The sequence below is a fragment of the Trichechus manatus genome, unplaced genomic scaffold (genome assembly GCF_000243295.1).
Source record: "Trichechus manatus latirostris isolate Lorelei unplaced genomic scaffold, TriManLat1.0 scaffold00044, whole genome shotgun sequence".
In the NCBI taxonomy this organism is placed as follows: domain Eukaryota; kingdom Metazoa; phylum Chordata; class Mammalia; order Sirenia; family Trichechidae; genus Trichechus; species Trichechus manatus.
Window position 1 is genome coordinate 9,239,758 of NW_004443980.1, and position 17,020 is coordinate 9,256,777.

The 17,020-nt window shown below is 46.6% G+C and overlaps 1 protein-coding gene across 1 annotated transcript in view; it reads left to right on the forward strand.

Moving 5' to 3' along the window:
• Positions 1 to 3,247, forward strand: part of SIAH3 (siah E3 ubiquitin protein ligase family member 3) — a 120,534-nt gene extending 117,287 nt beyond the window's left edge. Inside the window, exon 2 of the mRNA XM_004376593.2 lies at positions 2,350 to 3,247. Within this exon, the coding sequence (XP_004376650.1) occupies positions 2,350 to 3,018 (669 nt within the window). The 3' untranslated portion in view covers positions 3,019 to 3,247. The remainder of the gene's footprint in view (positions 1 to 2,349) is intronic.
• The last annotated feature ends 13,773 nt before the right edge of the window (positions 3,248 to 17,020 follow it).

Sequence of the window (17,020 nt, forward strand, 5' to 3'; positions counted from 1 at the left end):
GAAGGGGAAGCTGTCAAGCCTCTGCTGTTAGCCACACTGGCCCTGGGGCGATAGGAACTCCAGCAGCGACAGTGAGAGACAGACCTTCGCCTCTAACTTCTACGCTGTAGAAATGAACTGAGGGAAGATGAGGAGGAAGTGCCAAAGGCACCTGGAATACAGAGGGGGTTTCCCTGAGTGGCTCAAGTAGTTTGCAATCGGCTGCTAACCTAAAGGTTGGCAGTTCGAACCCACCCAGCAACGCCATGGAAGAAAGGCCTGGTGATCTGCTTCTGAAAGGTGACAGCCAAGAAAACCCTATGGAGCACAGTTCCACTCTGACACACATGGGGTTGCCATGAATCGGAATCAACTTGATGGCAACGGGCTTGGTTTTGTTTGGGTGTTTTTGGAGATCCCAGGCAGAACCGGTACCTGTCTACCTGAGGGAAGCCCAGAAGACGGCCACCCGGTGAGGACTTCACGCCCAGCGCACCTGGCAGAGCCGCTACCACCGCAGCACGGCCTGGATGACATAGACTAATTAAAGAAAGGAGAACTCGGAAAACGGGGAGGGAGCTGAAGACAGATGACTGTGCGGGGGGCCGGGTAGGGGGAACAACCACTGTGTTCAGAGTCAGGAGGCGTGAAAATAAATGTTGATCGTTCACTTACCAGCTTTGTAACCTCAGGCAAGTTACTACTGAGGCCTGTTTCCTCACCTGAGAAATGTGAATAACAGGCCTCCAGTCACAGGGAGGACCCTTGTCAAAGCTGTAATTAACTGTATGTGTATTAGTACCTGTACCACCCACAGCAAGAACTGTGCTGTACCCCAAGCACCTACAGTGCCTGGCCGTTGCTCATAATCAATGACTGTTTATCGATACCTGATCAGAAGGTGCCTGTCTTAGTTTGCCAGGGCTGCCATAACAGAAATACCACAAGTGAGTGGCTTTGAAGAAGAGAAATTTGTTTTCTCACAATTCAGGAGGCCAGAAGCCCAGATTCACTACGTGGCTCTAGGGGAAGGCCTTTCTTTGTGTATTTCAGCTTCTAATAACCAGCAATCCTTGGTGGTCCTGGGCTTGTAGACTCATTTGTCTCCACTGTCTTTAGATAGCATCAGTCTTCTCCCTGTATGTGCCTAATCTGCTTTTTATAACTCAGAAGTGGTTAAAATTAGGACACACCCTACACTGATATGGCCTCATTAACATAACAGAAACCCCCATTGCTGTCAAGTCATGGTGACCCCATGTGACAGAGCAGAACTGCCCCATAGGATTTTCTAGGCTATAATCTTTGCAGAAGCAGATCACCATGATTTTCTTCTGTGGGTTTGAACCTACAACCTTTAGGCTGGTCACATAACCCATTGCCGTCGAGTCGATTCCGAGTCATAGTGACCCTATAGAACAGAATAAAATTGCCCCATAGGGCTTCCAAGGAGCACCTAGTGAATTCAAACTGCCGACCTTTGGTTAGCAGCCGTAGCACTTAACCACTATGCCACCAGCGTTTCCTTTAGGCTAGTAACCAAGAGCAAATGTTTGCATACCCAGGGACAATATAACAAAGAAAACCTTATTTCCAAATACGATTATATGCACAGGTATAGGGGTCAGGACTCCAACACATATTTTAGAGGCACACAGTTCAATGCATAGCAGTGCCCATCACAGCACCTGGTATTCTTGGGGTTGCATATGGGCACACGGCCATGAGGAACAAAAGGACAGGAGATCCCCACTGTGGAGGCCTCCTGGTGGTGAGCCTGGGAAGCACCTCCAGAGCTGTGAGCCTGAAGCAGGACGGAAGAGAGACTGGTGGGTGAAGCCTCAAGGGGCACAGGGGAGGCTTCCTCCTGGGGAATGTGGTCTGACTGCACATAGTCACCTCCATGTCCACCAGATGCCTTAGGACCCAGGAGATGAGCGCCCGAGACAGCACAACTCCGGCAGCACGGGAAGGACAGATGGGCGCTGCCTGAAATTTTATTCACAAAATAATAATAATGATGATAAAATAGACAGACAGAAAACCCCTCTTCCCACTGGCCTCCAAAAAGAATTTTTGTTTCTAGTGAGTGATGACCATCATAATGCATGTTATTTGAGGGGGAAATTGCCTGTTTGCTTGTGTATCTTATTAAAAAATCAGAAAGGCATAGATACTGCATTTTCTTGGACTGAGTCCTCAGAATCTTAACTACCCAAGGTGCCCAACATGTCCCTCATTTCTTAAGAAAGGAAACGTTCTCTCCCTGCCCTGGAGAGCCTACTGCTAACACTTTCAACACCGGGGCATCTCCACCAAGGAGACGAAAGCACCTCAGTCCCCACTAACGGTCTCCTCTTTCCCTTGCAGTATGCGTCCAACCGACGCGCCGTCGCTCAGAGCGCACCGGAGCAAGCCAGCTTCCACCCTCATCACCTCACCCACCATCACCGCCACCACCGCCACCACCGCCACCTGCGCCACCATGCCCACCCCCACCACCTCCACCACCAGGAGGAAAGCCTGCACGATGGCCAGGTGATGCCCTGCATGTGCCCCTTGTTCTCCTGCCAGTGGGAAGGCCACCTGGAGGTGGTGGTGTCCCACCTGAGGCAGACCCACAGGGTCGACATCCTCCAGGGAGCGGAGATTGTCTTCCTGGCCACGGACATGCACCTGCCGGCTCCAGCCGACTGGATCATCATGCACTCCTGCCTGGGCCACCACTTCCTGCTAGTGCTTCGGAAACAGGAGAGGCATGAGGGGCACCCGCAGTTTTTTGCCACCATGATGCTGATCGGGACCCCCACTCAGGCCGACTGCTTCACCTATCGCCTGGAGCTCAACAGAAACCATCGGCGGCTCAAGTGGGAGGCCACCCCCCGCTCTGTCCTGGAGTGCGTGGACTCTGTGATCACTGACGGGGACTGCCTCGTCCTGAACACCTCGCTGGCCCAGCTCTTCTCTGACAACGGCAGCCTCGCCATCGGAATCGCAATCACCGCGACCAAGGGCCACTCCACAGAAGTCGAGATGTGAAACACAACCACCCCAACTCGAGGCGCTCGGCCTGTGCTCCTCGGAGCTCCCGAGCCAGGACTCCAGACTCCTTTTTGATGTCTTCCTTCCCTTCCTCTTTCTTCAGTCCTTTCTCTCTTTCTTTTTGTCTCAGGTATTTTGTGGTATTTAGTAATTGTCTGCCGTGGGCAGTACATTATGTAAACATCCTGTGGTTCAAGATCTTGGTGTGATGTTTGTCCTGTTTTGTTGGTAGAGTTTTGTGGAACTTTTTAAGGATTCAGTCAAAATAGTTCTTTCCTGCCACCGCCTATTCCCTTCTCCAAAAACCAAACCAGTTGTCATCGAGTCAATTCCGACTCATGACGACCCCGTGTGTATCAGAGTAGAACTGGGCTCTGTAGGGCTTTTAAAGCTGTGAACTTTTGGAAGCAGGTCACCAGGCCTTTCTTCCAAGGGACCTCTGGGCACATTTGAACCACCAACCTTTTGGTTAGTAGCCGGGCACTTAACCATTTGCGCCACCCAGGGACTCCTTGTCTTTGCCCACTGCTTCCCAAATGAGCAAAAGCCACCAAGACCATCAAGCACTGTTAGGGTCCAGAGGAGAGGTGTGCAAACCCTTGCTTCCGTCTCTTTTCCGTCGCATTCAGAGTGAGCTAAATCTGAAATGTGTAATGATGGGGTTTGGGCAGGGGGCCTGGCCAGCTCAAAGAGATATCAGATTTCAGACCAAGCAGACACAGCTCTGACAACTTCGCAGGAACCTCAGGGTCCAAGCTGAGCTGCACAGAAATGAGAAGTCCCCTGGCCTGGGCAGGGGCTGGGCTGGAGGAGCCACCATACGGCCAGGCCTCTGTGTGGATCCCAGGGCCCGGGGAGGAGCCAGACATTGGCACTTCTCCTGGCAGCTCCCATGGGGTTGTTCCAGCCTGTGCTATCTTTTCCTGCTGTGGAATCAAAGTCCTCCATTTGTGGAGGTCTCTTGAAAACCCCTTTGCCCTATGGTGAACAAGTAGCAGAAAACGATGGGCAAGACGTGGGGGAAGAGAAGTAGCAGAGAAATGAAAGCATAACATTAATCTGCCTCTGGGAGGGCATTCTCTCCTCAGAGAGTTTTATGATGAAGTTATTAAAATCTATCAGTCTTTTCACTGGGGTGGAGCACTTTTATATCATGCAAAAAACCCAGTTTGTTCCTAATCCTTCATAAACCAGAACCACGACTTAGCAGGAAGTGCGATGAACTCAGACAGCTGCGCCCCAAACCTCTGACATGCAGGTTACTTGCATACCTGGGAGGGTCTCCTTCCCCTTATTTACTTTCTAGAATGCTCTGAGGGTCCCATTGAGCACATAATCGTTATCATTGGTCAAGTATGAATTCAGCACCCTGTCACAGTTTAAATGAAAAAGCAACAAAAATTCTTACTGCTACTTGGGCTGATTTCTCTTGTTTGATTGTCAAAACAATTGCCAGCACCTTCTTTGTAAAAATCTCTCGTATGTTTGAGGAAAGTAAGCATGTTTCGCCAACATGGTCTTTTCTCAGTGGAGTAACTTCAGGCCTTCCGAGGAGGACCTCTTGTCCCTCCTCTTGGTCATTTTTGTCCCCACCCCCACCCCGGCCACTCTCCAGACTGTGGAAGCATGGCACCTGAGCCATTAGAGCCAAATGGGCCTGTGGCCAACTAGCCATTGCTCTCTGTGCCCCATTCCAGCCCCACAGCCCTCGCCGCTGGGTCCTGGCAGGCCGCCAAGGGAATACTTAATTTCAGACAGACTGCCCTGGCTGGCCATCAGCAATCCTTCCTCCACCAAAAAGAATTCACCCTGAAATACCCTTCCCCCAACAACTGGATAATTCTCCATCCACCTTTACTGCCAACCCATACTGCAGCAACAGAAAGCCTGTGACAGTTGATAAAAAACAAAAACAAAACTTAGTTGCTGTTGAGTCAACTCTAACCTACAGATGTGTGTCAGAGTAGAACTGTGCTCCATAGGGTTTTCAATGGCTGATTTTTCGGAAGTAGATTGCCAGGCCTTTCTTCCAAGGTACCCCTTGGTGGACTTGAACTTCCAACCTTGCAGATAGCAGCTGAGCACATTAACTGTTGGCACCACCCAGGCACCCTGAGCTAGTTGATGGAAGATTTAATAACGCAGCCACTTTTAGTCACACAGTAAACTCTAGGACCCTGGAACAGAGGCTTTGTTCTACTGAAGCCCTGAGTGTCGCAATAAACGTTGCACTCCAGATGGAGGCCAAGGTCAGACTCAAAGTTCCAACGAAAGCCTGCTTGCTCTCAGAGCCATCCGAGCATCCTTCCAGGGCACCAACTACCCCCCCTCAAACCACACGGATGGCTCAGGAATGGCCTGCGGCTGGTTAGTCAGCTCTGGTGGAGGCTGGCTTGACTCCCAACTTTATCCCCAGGCCCTTTCCAGAGCCTAAGACCTCTTGGACTCTAAGTCTAATACCTCCGCAAGCATCGGTTCCTTTCATAGTTTCTGATACTCAACCACTTTGAGAATATTTGTGTATCATCACAGGTGCCCCAGATAAACAAAACCTCAAGAAATATATAATTAACTCTCATAGGGTCTGAGGGATGCTAGAAACCTCACCTTTGTCTTCTTATCTTGCCAAGTTACTTGGGCCCAACTGGGAATAACTTTGGGTTATTATTACTGCACACAGGACTGTGTTATGAATAAGTGATTCCAGATAGGAATTTGCATTTTTGGTTCCTTGAAGCAAAAGAGGTTTTAAAGGGTAGGAAATGGGTTATTTTCTTCCACCTATGGTGCTCCCAAAAAGGCTGTCACTCCATATCCACATGTGAAGATTTGAAGAGAAAGAACTGAACCAGAAACAAGGAATAGGGATTAGAAAACACTAACAACAATGAAGTGTGTTGTGTTGCGCTTCATAGTTCACAACCAGTATCGGTTGCTATCAAGTCAATTCCGACTCCTGGTGACCCCAGGTGTGTCAGAGTAGAACTGTGCTCCACAGGGTTTTAAATGGCTGATTTTTTGGAAGTAGATAGCCAGGAATTTCTTCCGAGGTGCCTCTGGGTGGACTCAAACTGCCAACCTTTTGGTTAGCAGCCAAGTGTATTAGCCGTTTACAGCACCCAGGGACTCCATAGTTCACAAAGGGCTCTCATATTTGAGTCTCAGGTTAATCCTCATTGCTATCCTCAATATACTAAAAAATAGAGGTTCAGAGACATTCAATGACTTTTTCAAGGTCACACATCAACTGGTTGGGACTAGTCCTAGAACCCAGGTCAACTTACTGCAAACTTGGTGTTCTTGAAATAAGAAGATGTTGTTGTTGAGTGCTGAGTCAATTCTGGCCCACAGCAACCCTACAAGACAGAGTAGAACTGCCCCATAGGGTTTCCTAGACTGGAATATGCATTTATGGGAGCAGATTGCCAGGTCTTTTCTCCCATGGAGCCACTGGGTGTGTTCGAATCACCAACCTTTTGGTTAGCAACAGAGCTCTTAACCATTGCACCACCAAGGCTCCTTCACAGGAAGAAACTAAAAAAGAAAAACCCACTGCCTTGAGCCAATTCTGACTCATAGTGACCCTATAGGACAGGGTAGAACTACCCGTAAGGTTTCTAAGGCTGTAGTCTTTACGGAAGCAGACTGCCACACCTTTCTCCCACAGAGCTGCTGGTGGGTTGGAACTGTCAAGTGCTTAACCACTGTGCCAGGAGGGCTTCTCATAGAAAGAAGGGAGATCCAAATATTCAGCAAAGTTCCCATCTCACCAGTGGACTGTGGGCCTGAGAATCCACTAACTCTCCATCCTGGAACAGTCAGGGGAGCAGAGACACTGAAATGGATTTGTTTTTAAAGGCATCTCTGCTTGAAGAGCTGGTCAACCTGGAAGCAGGCTGGGCCTTAGAGAGACTGGCAGTAGGCACCTGGAGTCTTCAGTGCCCTGACTCTCCTCTGCTGTTCTCTCACCTACCCCCAGGCTTTTCAGAGCCCTGAGACCTTGTTGCCTCATTTACACCAAGGTGCCAGACTTAATGACTCACCTTCTAAGGAGTATTTGCATTTTAAAAGAAGGCCTAGAGAGACAGCAGTGCTTAACAGCAAGAAATGAGTTGCCAGTATTTGAACTTCAGGCCTCCATGAGGAAGATTTTCTCAACCCCCTGAAGTTAAGCCTACAGAAGTGATCAATGCTGAAATGGAGGTCAGGCGTCACAAGAAGATTGTCTTTAACAGTCCGAATCTGCATGAACTTGTACCTAGGATAGACCCCATCACTGCCCGTGGCTATTGTGCAAATTACAGAAATGAGTCAGCATACTACTAATAATAGTACTCATGGCTACCACTTATGAAGGGTTTACTGTGACCTAGTGGGCTACATTCTTTGAATGTCTTATCTAATTCCCATAACAACCTATTATTGCACCCTTGTTACAGATGAGAAATTTAGGCTGGATGAGACTAGATGACTCTCTTAAGATCACAGAGCTAGCCAGTGGCAGAGCTGGCCTTGGAACCCAGCATGCCTGGTTATTGGCTATGTCATTTCTATGAATTTATAGACCCAAAGCTCAAAAGAACCCAGTCATAGAGTCTGAATGGCATAGAGGCCTTTAATTGTGGGGGTCCATCTGTTGCCCTTTCATTTCTCCTTTTTCTCCTTCTTTTGCAAGCCCAAGACACAGTGATGTGCTGGAGTTGACTTGTATACCAGTTGTTAAATGCTTAGGAATTTGGTAAGCTGATTGTCAAACACAGCCACTATTAAAATTTAAATTATATAAACTTACAATTAAATAAGTTATATTAAAAACAAAGGGAATAAGTACTCAAAAGTCATCCCTTCCTAATTATTCTACTGCTTTTCTTATTCTGGATGCTTTTGAGTTATGTACACCTATCATATCTGGTGAACACACTGTACAATGGTGTGTGTACTATAGTACATCTCCCAATTCCACACTTAGTGACGTCACAGTGATCGCTTGAAATCGACCACGGTGGGAATATTTACACCGTGGAAATTGGCAAATGTTTCAAGGCAGGGCTTTTTTCCCCAATGAGGGTCAGTTCTTAAGCATTAACCAGTACACCACTGCTTGCAATTGGCTGAAACACACAGCAGGAGAGAAAGGGGACTTTGAAAGGAGAAGCAAGACCCTGGTGGTCACTCTGATGGGGCACAGATGAGAGGCAGGCCAGCCAAATAGCCAAATTGTTACGAAAACACCAACTGTTCCGGAGAAGAGACTCTGAGGCTCCTAAGCAGCATCAAGAGACTCCCCGCCAAAGGACACCATTTGCCCTCCCCCCACACTCCTCTCTGTTTGGTGGAAAATTCCGTCTGACGGCTTTCATGGAAAAATCTTGGCTCCATAAAGCCAGCATGTTGGCAATCCCAACCAACCCCAAAAGCAAAACCAAGCTCTACAAAACTGGGACCTTCTGTTACTTGTGCTTACAAGTCACCCTCCCTTCCTCATTATTACCCCCACATGTAGGCCAACATCTAATCTAATGAGTTTTTTTGACTTTGAAAGCAGAGATCAGAAATAGCCAATATCTGAGCAATGGTTTCGACATTAGCACAGAAGTGGGACCTTTCATAGCAGGAGCTGAGAAGCAGAAAAGGTGAGGAGTCGAGGATTCTCACGGGAAGAACCGAGCCCAGAGCCTTCCCTTTCCTTCTATGGCTACTTCACAGCAGCCAAACAAGGATCCTGTTCATGGTCACAAAGTGGCCTACCCAGACCTAAGCTTTCCCTCTTTCTAACTCAAGGGCAGCGTTCCCATTAGGGTAAGTGTCAAGAGAAACTCCAAGCTGAGACCCTGAAGCAGGCAGAATTTCCAAGGCCAATGGTGAATCCGTTATTCTGATCCTAGTGGTTTCCATGTAGCGGATAGAACAGCAATGGAATGGAAGAGTGAGGCTTGCCGAAGCTTCTACTTGATCCAATCCCTGGGACAATGGGAAGGGATCATGGTAATGCTTTGATTAAAGTTCAGTTACAAATAGCATTAAGATTGGAGTCTCCTAGTCAGATGGTTACCAATAACCAGCTGCTGTAGAGTCGATTCCAACTCATGATGAGCCCATGTGTGTCAGAGTAGAACAGTGCTCCACAGTTTTCAATGGCTGATTTTTGGGAAGTAGATCATCAGGCTTTTCTTCCAAGGTGTCTCTGGGTGGACTTGAACTCCCAATCTCTCAGTTAGCAGCTGAGCGTGTTAACATTTGCTCCACCCAGGAACTCCAGACAGATTGTTGGAACTTCAGATTATTTGTTCTACACATTTCCTTCAAGAGTTGGAAAATACTCCATTGAGTTAACCTGGAGAATGGTCAGCTAAGAAAAACTTCACTGAAAGAGATTCGCTGTAGATCAGTCTTGAGTTTCCCCCAAACCAAGTTATCACATGGGTTACCTATGTGGGTTAAAGTTTGTCTTCTCCAATATTGTATAAAAAATATTTCACCTTGAGTACTATACTATAAACACTCCCTTCCCTTTTTTAACCTTTCTTTGGGGTATTCAGATAAGAAAGAAGAAGGAAATTGAGAGGCATTTTACTTTGATTGGTGTATATATAATTTTCTAAGCTTTCTTATGATGTTAAAGACGACGAAAAGAAGAACTTAGAATGCTAGTTTATCTCTCTGTCTCCCATGGAAAGTGTCATTAAATTGCATTTGATATTGTTTCCTTGAACCGTTTGGAGTTATTTTTTGTTGCTGGCCCCTCCTACCACCCCCCAGCTACTGTGCAACAAGAGGGAAAAAAATGAAATGCTACAAGGGAAAGCGCAATTATCAGAAATTCACCAGCTGCCACATTTCACTTACGTTTCATTATCTTCCTTTCCTTTTCATTTTTGCCTCCATTTTAAGATCATAATTGGACGTAAGGAAGAAAGTGATACCGGAGGTGAATAAAAGCCTGGCATCGATTTGCCCCCAGTACTTATTTCAGCATATGGTGCTGCCCCAAGAAGAGGGAAGGAAGCTGCTCTTGCCGGATCGCCAAGAAAGGGACAGTGAACACTCCCCCCGCCCAACTCCCTGTGTTCCTTATTTTAGCTCTCCCCTGCCTCTTCCTGACAACAGTGTCCCTGAAATTTACTTCTATGCCTATCAGATTGGTTGTCAAGAAAACCTTCATGGTTTAATTCTTTAATTTCAGGCCACTGTTAGTTACTCACAAGATCAGGATTGAGCAAGAGTTCTAATCCTATTGCCTGTCAATTCATTTTAACCTCAATCTTCTTCCTTGCTTTCTTATTCCCTGAACTGTTTCCTGCTCTCACAAAGGCTTATAGAAAATGCCTTGAATTGATTTGAGTGATCAAAACTGACTGCACACCAGCATGAATATTCATGAGCCAGGTAACTCTTTAGGCCACGTGCCGTCTTGGGCTTCTGCACCCCACAATGTCCCAGATAGTCAGCCTTTCCCTCAGTAGACCCTCAAAGACCAGCAGTAAGGTTGCTCAGTGCTGGAGAGAGATTGCACTGAAAGAGGGAGAAAATGTCCCCTGCCCTCCGAAATTCAGCCCAGGGAAGGGAGGGAGGCCCAGCCCCAACCCCATCCAGGATCTAGGGTTTAGGTTCTTAAATTTTAATGTGCTTAAGAATTACCTGGAGAATTTGATTTCTGGGCCCCAGAAGCAGACATTGTGATTCAGAAGGACAGGAGTGGAGCCCAGGATTCTGGTTTTTCACACTCCCTCCCATGGATTCTGCGGGTTCCCAGTAGTTGACTGATTGTCAGGTTTTGAAGTCCAGAACCGAACACTTTAGGAGTCTAGTGAGAAAGAGGCCACAGGAAAAGGAGCAGGTGAAGTTACCTGAGGGGGCAGTGGTGGTTCAGTGGTAGAATTCTCGTCTTCCAGGCAGGAGATCAGGGTTCGAGTCCCAGCCAGTGCACCTCATGTACAGTCACCACCTATCTGTCAGTGGAGGCTTGTGTGTTGCTATGTTGCTGAACAGGTTTCAGTGGAGCTTCCAGATTAAGACAGATTAGGAAGAAAGGTCTGGCAATCTCCTTCCAAAAATCAGCCAATAAAAACCCCATAGATCACAACAGTGTGATCCCGTTGTATATGGGGTCACCATGAGTCAAGGGCTGACTCAATGGGAGCTAACAACAAAGCCACCTGAAGAAGAGAACCAGTGCTTCTGAAAGAGGGAGGAAGGCAGGAAAGGGGGTGATGGGAACCAACCGCAGTTACGGTCTGAGGGAGAGACAAGAAAAACTTTGAAACGGAGTCCAAAAAGTATGCCGTTGCTTGCCATCCAGTCAATTCCAACTCATAGCAACCATGTATGACAGAACAGAACTGCCCCATAGGATCTGCTAGGCTGTAATCTTCATGGGAGCAGATTGCCAGGTCTTTTCTCCAGCACACCAGCTGGTGGGTTAGAACCACTGACCTTCTGGTTAGCAGCCAAGTGCTTAATCATTGTGCCAACAAGCCTCCTTCCAAAAAGTATACCCATTGCCATCAAGTCAACTCCAACTGATTGTGACCCTGTAGGACAAAACAGAACTGCCCCATAGGGTTTCCTAGGCTGTACTCCTTATGGGGAAACCCCGGTGGCTTAGTAGTCAAGAGCTATGGCTGCTAACCAAAAGGTTGACAGTTCGAATCCATCAGGTGCTCCTTGGAAACCCTACGGGGCAGTTCTTCTCTGTCCTGCAGGGTCGCTAGGAGTCGGAATCGACTCTACAGCAGCAGTTAACCTTTATGGGAGCAGATCCTCAGGTCTTTCTTCTGTGAAGCACCTGATGGGCTCAAACCTCCAACATTCTGGTTAGCAGCTGCACACTTAAACACTGCACCACCAGGGCTCCTTTCCAAAAAGTACAGCAGAGGGGCATTAGGTAGGAGGTCCTTGGAAACCAGCGATTAGAGGGAACTCTAGTGTTCCGACATGTGAGGAGGGGGCAGAGGAGCAGGAGAAGGCAGCTGGGCAGGCAGATCCTGCTGGGGAGATTGTCGGTCATGATGGATGTTCCAGGCTGACTGTGTGGAAGGGTCCCCAGTGCTGAGGGTCACACAGTGGCAATCCTCACAGCCTGGGGCTGATGAAGTGACTGTGTAAATCTTCCCTGCGAGCACAGAAGGGGCTCCTCCTGTAAATCCCTGCCTAGTCTGGATGGTAATTCATATTTAAATCTCTGCACCTAGTCCTGACAGGGAGTTACCTAGCAAATCCCCGGGAAGTCATTTCTTCATCCTGCAAATCTCCCCTGGCTGCCTGCACAAGGGTCACCATCTCAGGGCCCTCTATGGGGGACATGAATTATCAGGCCACTTTCCCTGGCAGCTCGGAGGTAAGCCCCACGTAAGCCTGGCCTATGGGGTGAGAGAGAAGGAAATCACTGATCTCATTCCTTCTCAGCTTAGAAGTAGCCAAGACATAACCCGCATACCCTCTGCAAGGTGCCGATGGAAAAAGCAGCTATTAAATATCAAAGTGGGAGCTTTGATTATTATTCACCTAGGAGGTAATTGAATCTTCCATTCTGTCTCTTCCTAGGTTCCAGTTCAACCCTCCTTAATACACAGGAGATGGGCATTTCTTTATTTTAGATCCAATGTTACAGACAATTCTGGGAATTACAGACTTTTAAAAGTAAAACACAATTGAACAAACAGAAAATCAAGCACCCGGACACATTGAAACTCTTCTAGATCCTGAAAGGGTGAGTCCACTGCCCACCTCATGGTCCTGCTTCTGCAAACAATGACCACAGGTCCAGGCCAGTCAGTAAAACTCAAGAAAGGTCTCCTGAATGGCTATGTCCACTCCCAAAACCTCCATCTCTGCGTCTTCACTGGCCCAGGAGAGGTGCTTTATAGACAAGGAGAATACAAAACCCATTCTCCCTGGGAGTAAAAAAAAAAGAAAATTACCTCCAGTCGATTCCAAACTCATGGCGACCACATGTGTTACAAAGCAGAACTGCCCCATAGGGTTTCCTTGGCTGTAATGTTTATGGAAGCAAATCCCCAGGCCTTTCTTCCATGGAGCCACCGGGTGGTTTCAAACCACCCATCTTTACATTAGCAACTGAGCACAAGCTGTTTGCGCCACCTGGGACCTCCCTGGGAGTCGATGGGAGAAAAGGCTACACCTTGGGGATGAGGCTCAGTGTGAGGTGGGCTGGGGAGGGGAGAAGGCAGGGAAAGAGTTGCCTAACAAAATAAATACAGGATGCCCAGTGAAATTTGATTTCAGATTTGCAATGAAACAATTGTTAGTATAGGTACTTCCTATACAATATTTGGGACATACTTACACTAAAAGAATATTAATTGTTTATCTGAAATTCAAATTTAACTGGGCGTTCTATATTTTTATAAATCTGGTGAACCTAGCAGGGAAGAGGTCATAAAGCACATTTATTTTTCGGGGGGTGTAGTTTGTTATCCGCAACAAGCACTCAGGAGGGAGGGTCCACCCTCGCTAACTCTGCCCCTACTCTGGGAAGCCAAACGCGTAGCCAATTCTCTCTTGTCACCGGGTGTTGAAGTCATTTTTCCTGGACTCACCACAGCACAGGTGGTGGCTCTGTTTTCTGGGTGGACACGGATGGGTGGAACTTGTCTCTGCTTCTTAAGGAGACTGTGGTGGCTTTAGATTGCCATCTCAGATAATGCGTGTGCTTGGGCAGAGACCTGTTATGTTAGCTGCTGTTGAGTCAGCCTCCCACTCATGGAGATCCCATGTACAATGGAATGAAGTGCTGCTTAGTCCTGCGCCATCCCCATGATCAGGTGTGGATCAGACCACTATGATCCATAGGGTTTTCATTGGCTGATGTTCAGAAGTAGATTTCCAGGCCTTTCTTCCTAGTCTGTCTTAGTCTGGAAGCTCCAATGAAACCCGTTCAGCATCATAGCAACATGCAAGCCTCCACTGACAGATGGGTGGTGACTGTACATGAGGTGCACTGGCTGGAAATCAAACCCCGGTCTCCTGCCTGGAAGACGAGAATTCTACCACTGAAAAGAAGGAAGCCATGGCAATTTAGAAAGTAGTCCCAACTCTTTGTGCTCCGCTAAGAAGAGCGATTCATGGCACACACATACGATGGAAAACTACTCAGCCAGCAGGAGAAATGAAGTCTTGATGCATGCTACAGTATGGATGGAGCTGGAAGACACCATGCTGAGTGAAATAAGCCAGTCACAAAAGGACAAATATTGTATTTATATAAAAAGACAAGAAAAGGCAAATTAACAGAGAACAAAGTTTATTAGTGGTTACCAAGGGCGGGAGGGAGGGGAAAAGGTGGGGGGTTGTTTAACGGTGATGGAAATATTATGATGATTCAGGGTAGAGTTGCACAGCTTGTTATTGTAATTGCTGTCAATAAGTTGTACATCTGTAGAAAGTTGAATTGGCAAAGTTGTGTGGTAGATATATTTACAACAACAAAAAAGAAAAGAAAAGAGTAGCTGCTGAGGCTGCTTATGTAAAAGCAAAACCCTCATGGGATTTGAGTTCTTGGTTTGGAGGTTTAGGGTCATGGTTTCATGGGGCATCCCAGTCAATTGGCTTAATAACATGTTTAATGCTTCTGTTCTCAGAGGCGTAGGAGGGTAAAGACTTCCCAGGGGCAATCTCTAAGTTGCACCCCCCACCCCGCCCCACCAATTTCAAGATGAATGGACATTGATAGCGGTGATGCCTCAGCAGAAATGCCTTCCCCTCTCTTGTCCAGCTGCCTTATTCAGGTGCCTTTCATATTTGTGGAGCCTCAGAATGTCATTCTGTGCCTCATCTGGCACTCCCTTGGACTTGCATCCAGGGGCAAGTGCCCCCTCTACCCTATCCTTGCTACACCTCTGTCTGTTCTACCTCCTAGTTCTATGCATAATGCCTGGATTTTTAAAAGCTTGCAAGTGGCCATCCAAAGCACAGCAATTGGTCCTTATCTGCCTGGAACAACAGAGGAAGAAGGAGGGTCAGGAATAGGAGAAGCATCTGGAATGTGTGGCTAGTTGCCTCCATGAACAACTGCCTCCTTTGCCATGAGAGCGGAAGAACTAGATGGTGCCCGGCTACCTTTACTGAACATTTTGATCAAAGCTTCTGTAGAAGAATCTTGATCAAAAGGAGGAAAATGCAGAACAGCGTTTTAAATTCTCATGGACTCCAGACTTCCTGGAGCCAAGATGGTTGGATGAACCCCTGAAACTATTGCCCTGAGATAATCTTTAAACCTCAAATCAAAAGTATCCCCTGAAGTCTTCTTAAAACGAAACAATAGTTTAGCTTAACTAGTAAAAAAATGTCTGCCTTGAGCATTATGCTCTTTTAATAACTATCTATGTAGCATCAAATTGAAACAGCAACTAGAAAAATTAGATAGGAACCTTAAGGGGCAGTGGATTTATGTTAATGGGGGAGGAACAACTCAGAAAAGGAGGGTGAGAATGGTTATACAACTTGAAAGATATAATCAATGTCACTAAATGGTACCTGCAGAAACTACTGAATTGGTGTATGTTTTGCTGTGTATATTCTCAACAACAACAACAAAATAAATAAAATTAAATTTTAAAAAAGAGCATTTCAGGACAGGCTATATGGGTGCCTTTAGCTTGAGAAATAAAACACTATTAAATGCCTACTGTGTATTGGGCATGCATGCTGGAGGGTGCAAAGGGAAGAGAAGAACTGGCCCCAGCCTCCAAGGAACCTCTCAGTATACTTCAGGAGACAAAACAAATACACCTAAACCAGCATCAAGCATCTGTCAAGTGGTCAAGCAGTTCCTAAGCAGCAGTCTGGTGGCAGCTGCTCGGGTGGCTTGCCACACTTCCATAGGTTCGCCAGCAAGGAGACCATGATCCCAAACGGATTTAGACAGTGTACTATTTATAGCAATGCAATACCTTGGTGCAAGTTCCTGCACCCAAATTCCCATAGGACAATGCAATGAAGACTAGGTGTTGCCTGCACACGTTACAGGAGAGGGCCTCGAGACTGGGAGACTTCGATCTTCTATGGGGCTGCTGGCAAACTTGCCCATCCTCCTCTCTAGAGAGGGATATCGTTTATTTTTATTCCTCTGGAATGTGAGCACATCTCCCTGAGGACGGGAATATCTCTTTCTTTACTATCCGAGAGTGTAAATAAACTTGCTCTGGAGGGAGTCACTCTCTCCAGTCTTATATAAACACTCATGGAAACATAGTCCTGGAGCAAACTGGCTCTTCATGCCTAGGTGTATAGAAACATGATACACTCTTGGAGAATTGTCTCCCAACAGCAACTTGTAGTCTTTTTGCAGATGGATATCCAGTTATGCCAGCACCATTTGTTAAAGAGACTGTCTTTTCCCTGATTAACGGCCTTTGTCAAATATCAGTTGCTCATAGGTGGATGAATTTATGTCTGGATTCTCAATTCTGTTCTACTGGTCTGTGTATCTGTTGTTGTACCAGTACCAGGCTGTTTTGACTACTTTGGTGGTATAATAGTCTAAAATCAGGTAGTGTGAGGCCTCCCACTTTGTTCTTCTTCTTGAGTAATGCTTTACTTATCTGGGGCCTCTTCCCTTTCCACATGAAGTTGGTGATTTGTTTCTCCATCTTATTAAAAAATGCCAGTGGAATTTGGATAGGGATTGCATTGTATCTGTAGATCGCTTTGGGTAGAATTGACATTTTCACAATGTTGAGTCTTCCTATCCATGAGCAAGGTATATTTTCCCACTTAAGCAGGTCTCTTTTGGTTTCTTACAGTAGGTAGTGTCTTGTAGTTTTCATTGTATAGGTCCTTTACATCTCTGGTTAGATTTATTCCTAAGTATTTTATCTTCTTAGGGGCTATTGTAAATGGCATTGATTTAGTGATTTCCTCTCTGAAGTTCTCTTTGTTGGTGTAAAGGAATCCAACAGATTTTTGTATGTTTATCTTGTATCCTGAAACTTTGCTGAAACCTTCTATTAGTTTCAGCAGTTTTCTTGTGGATTCTTTG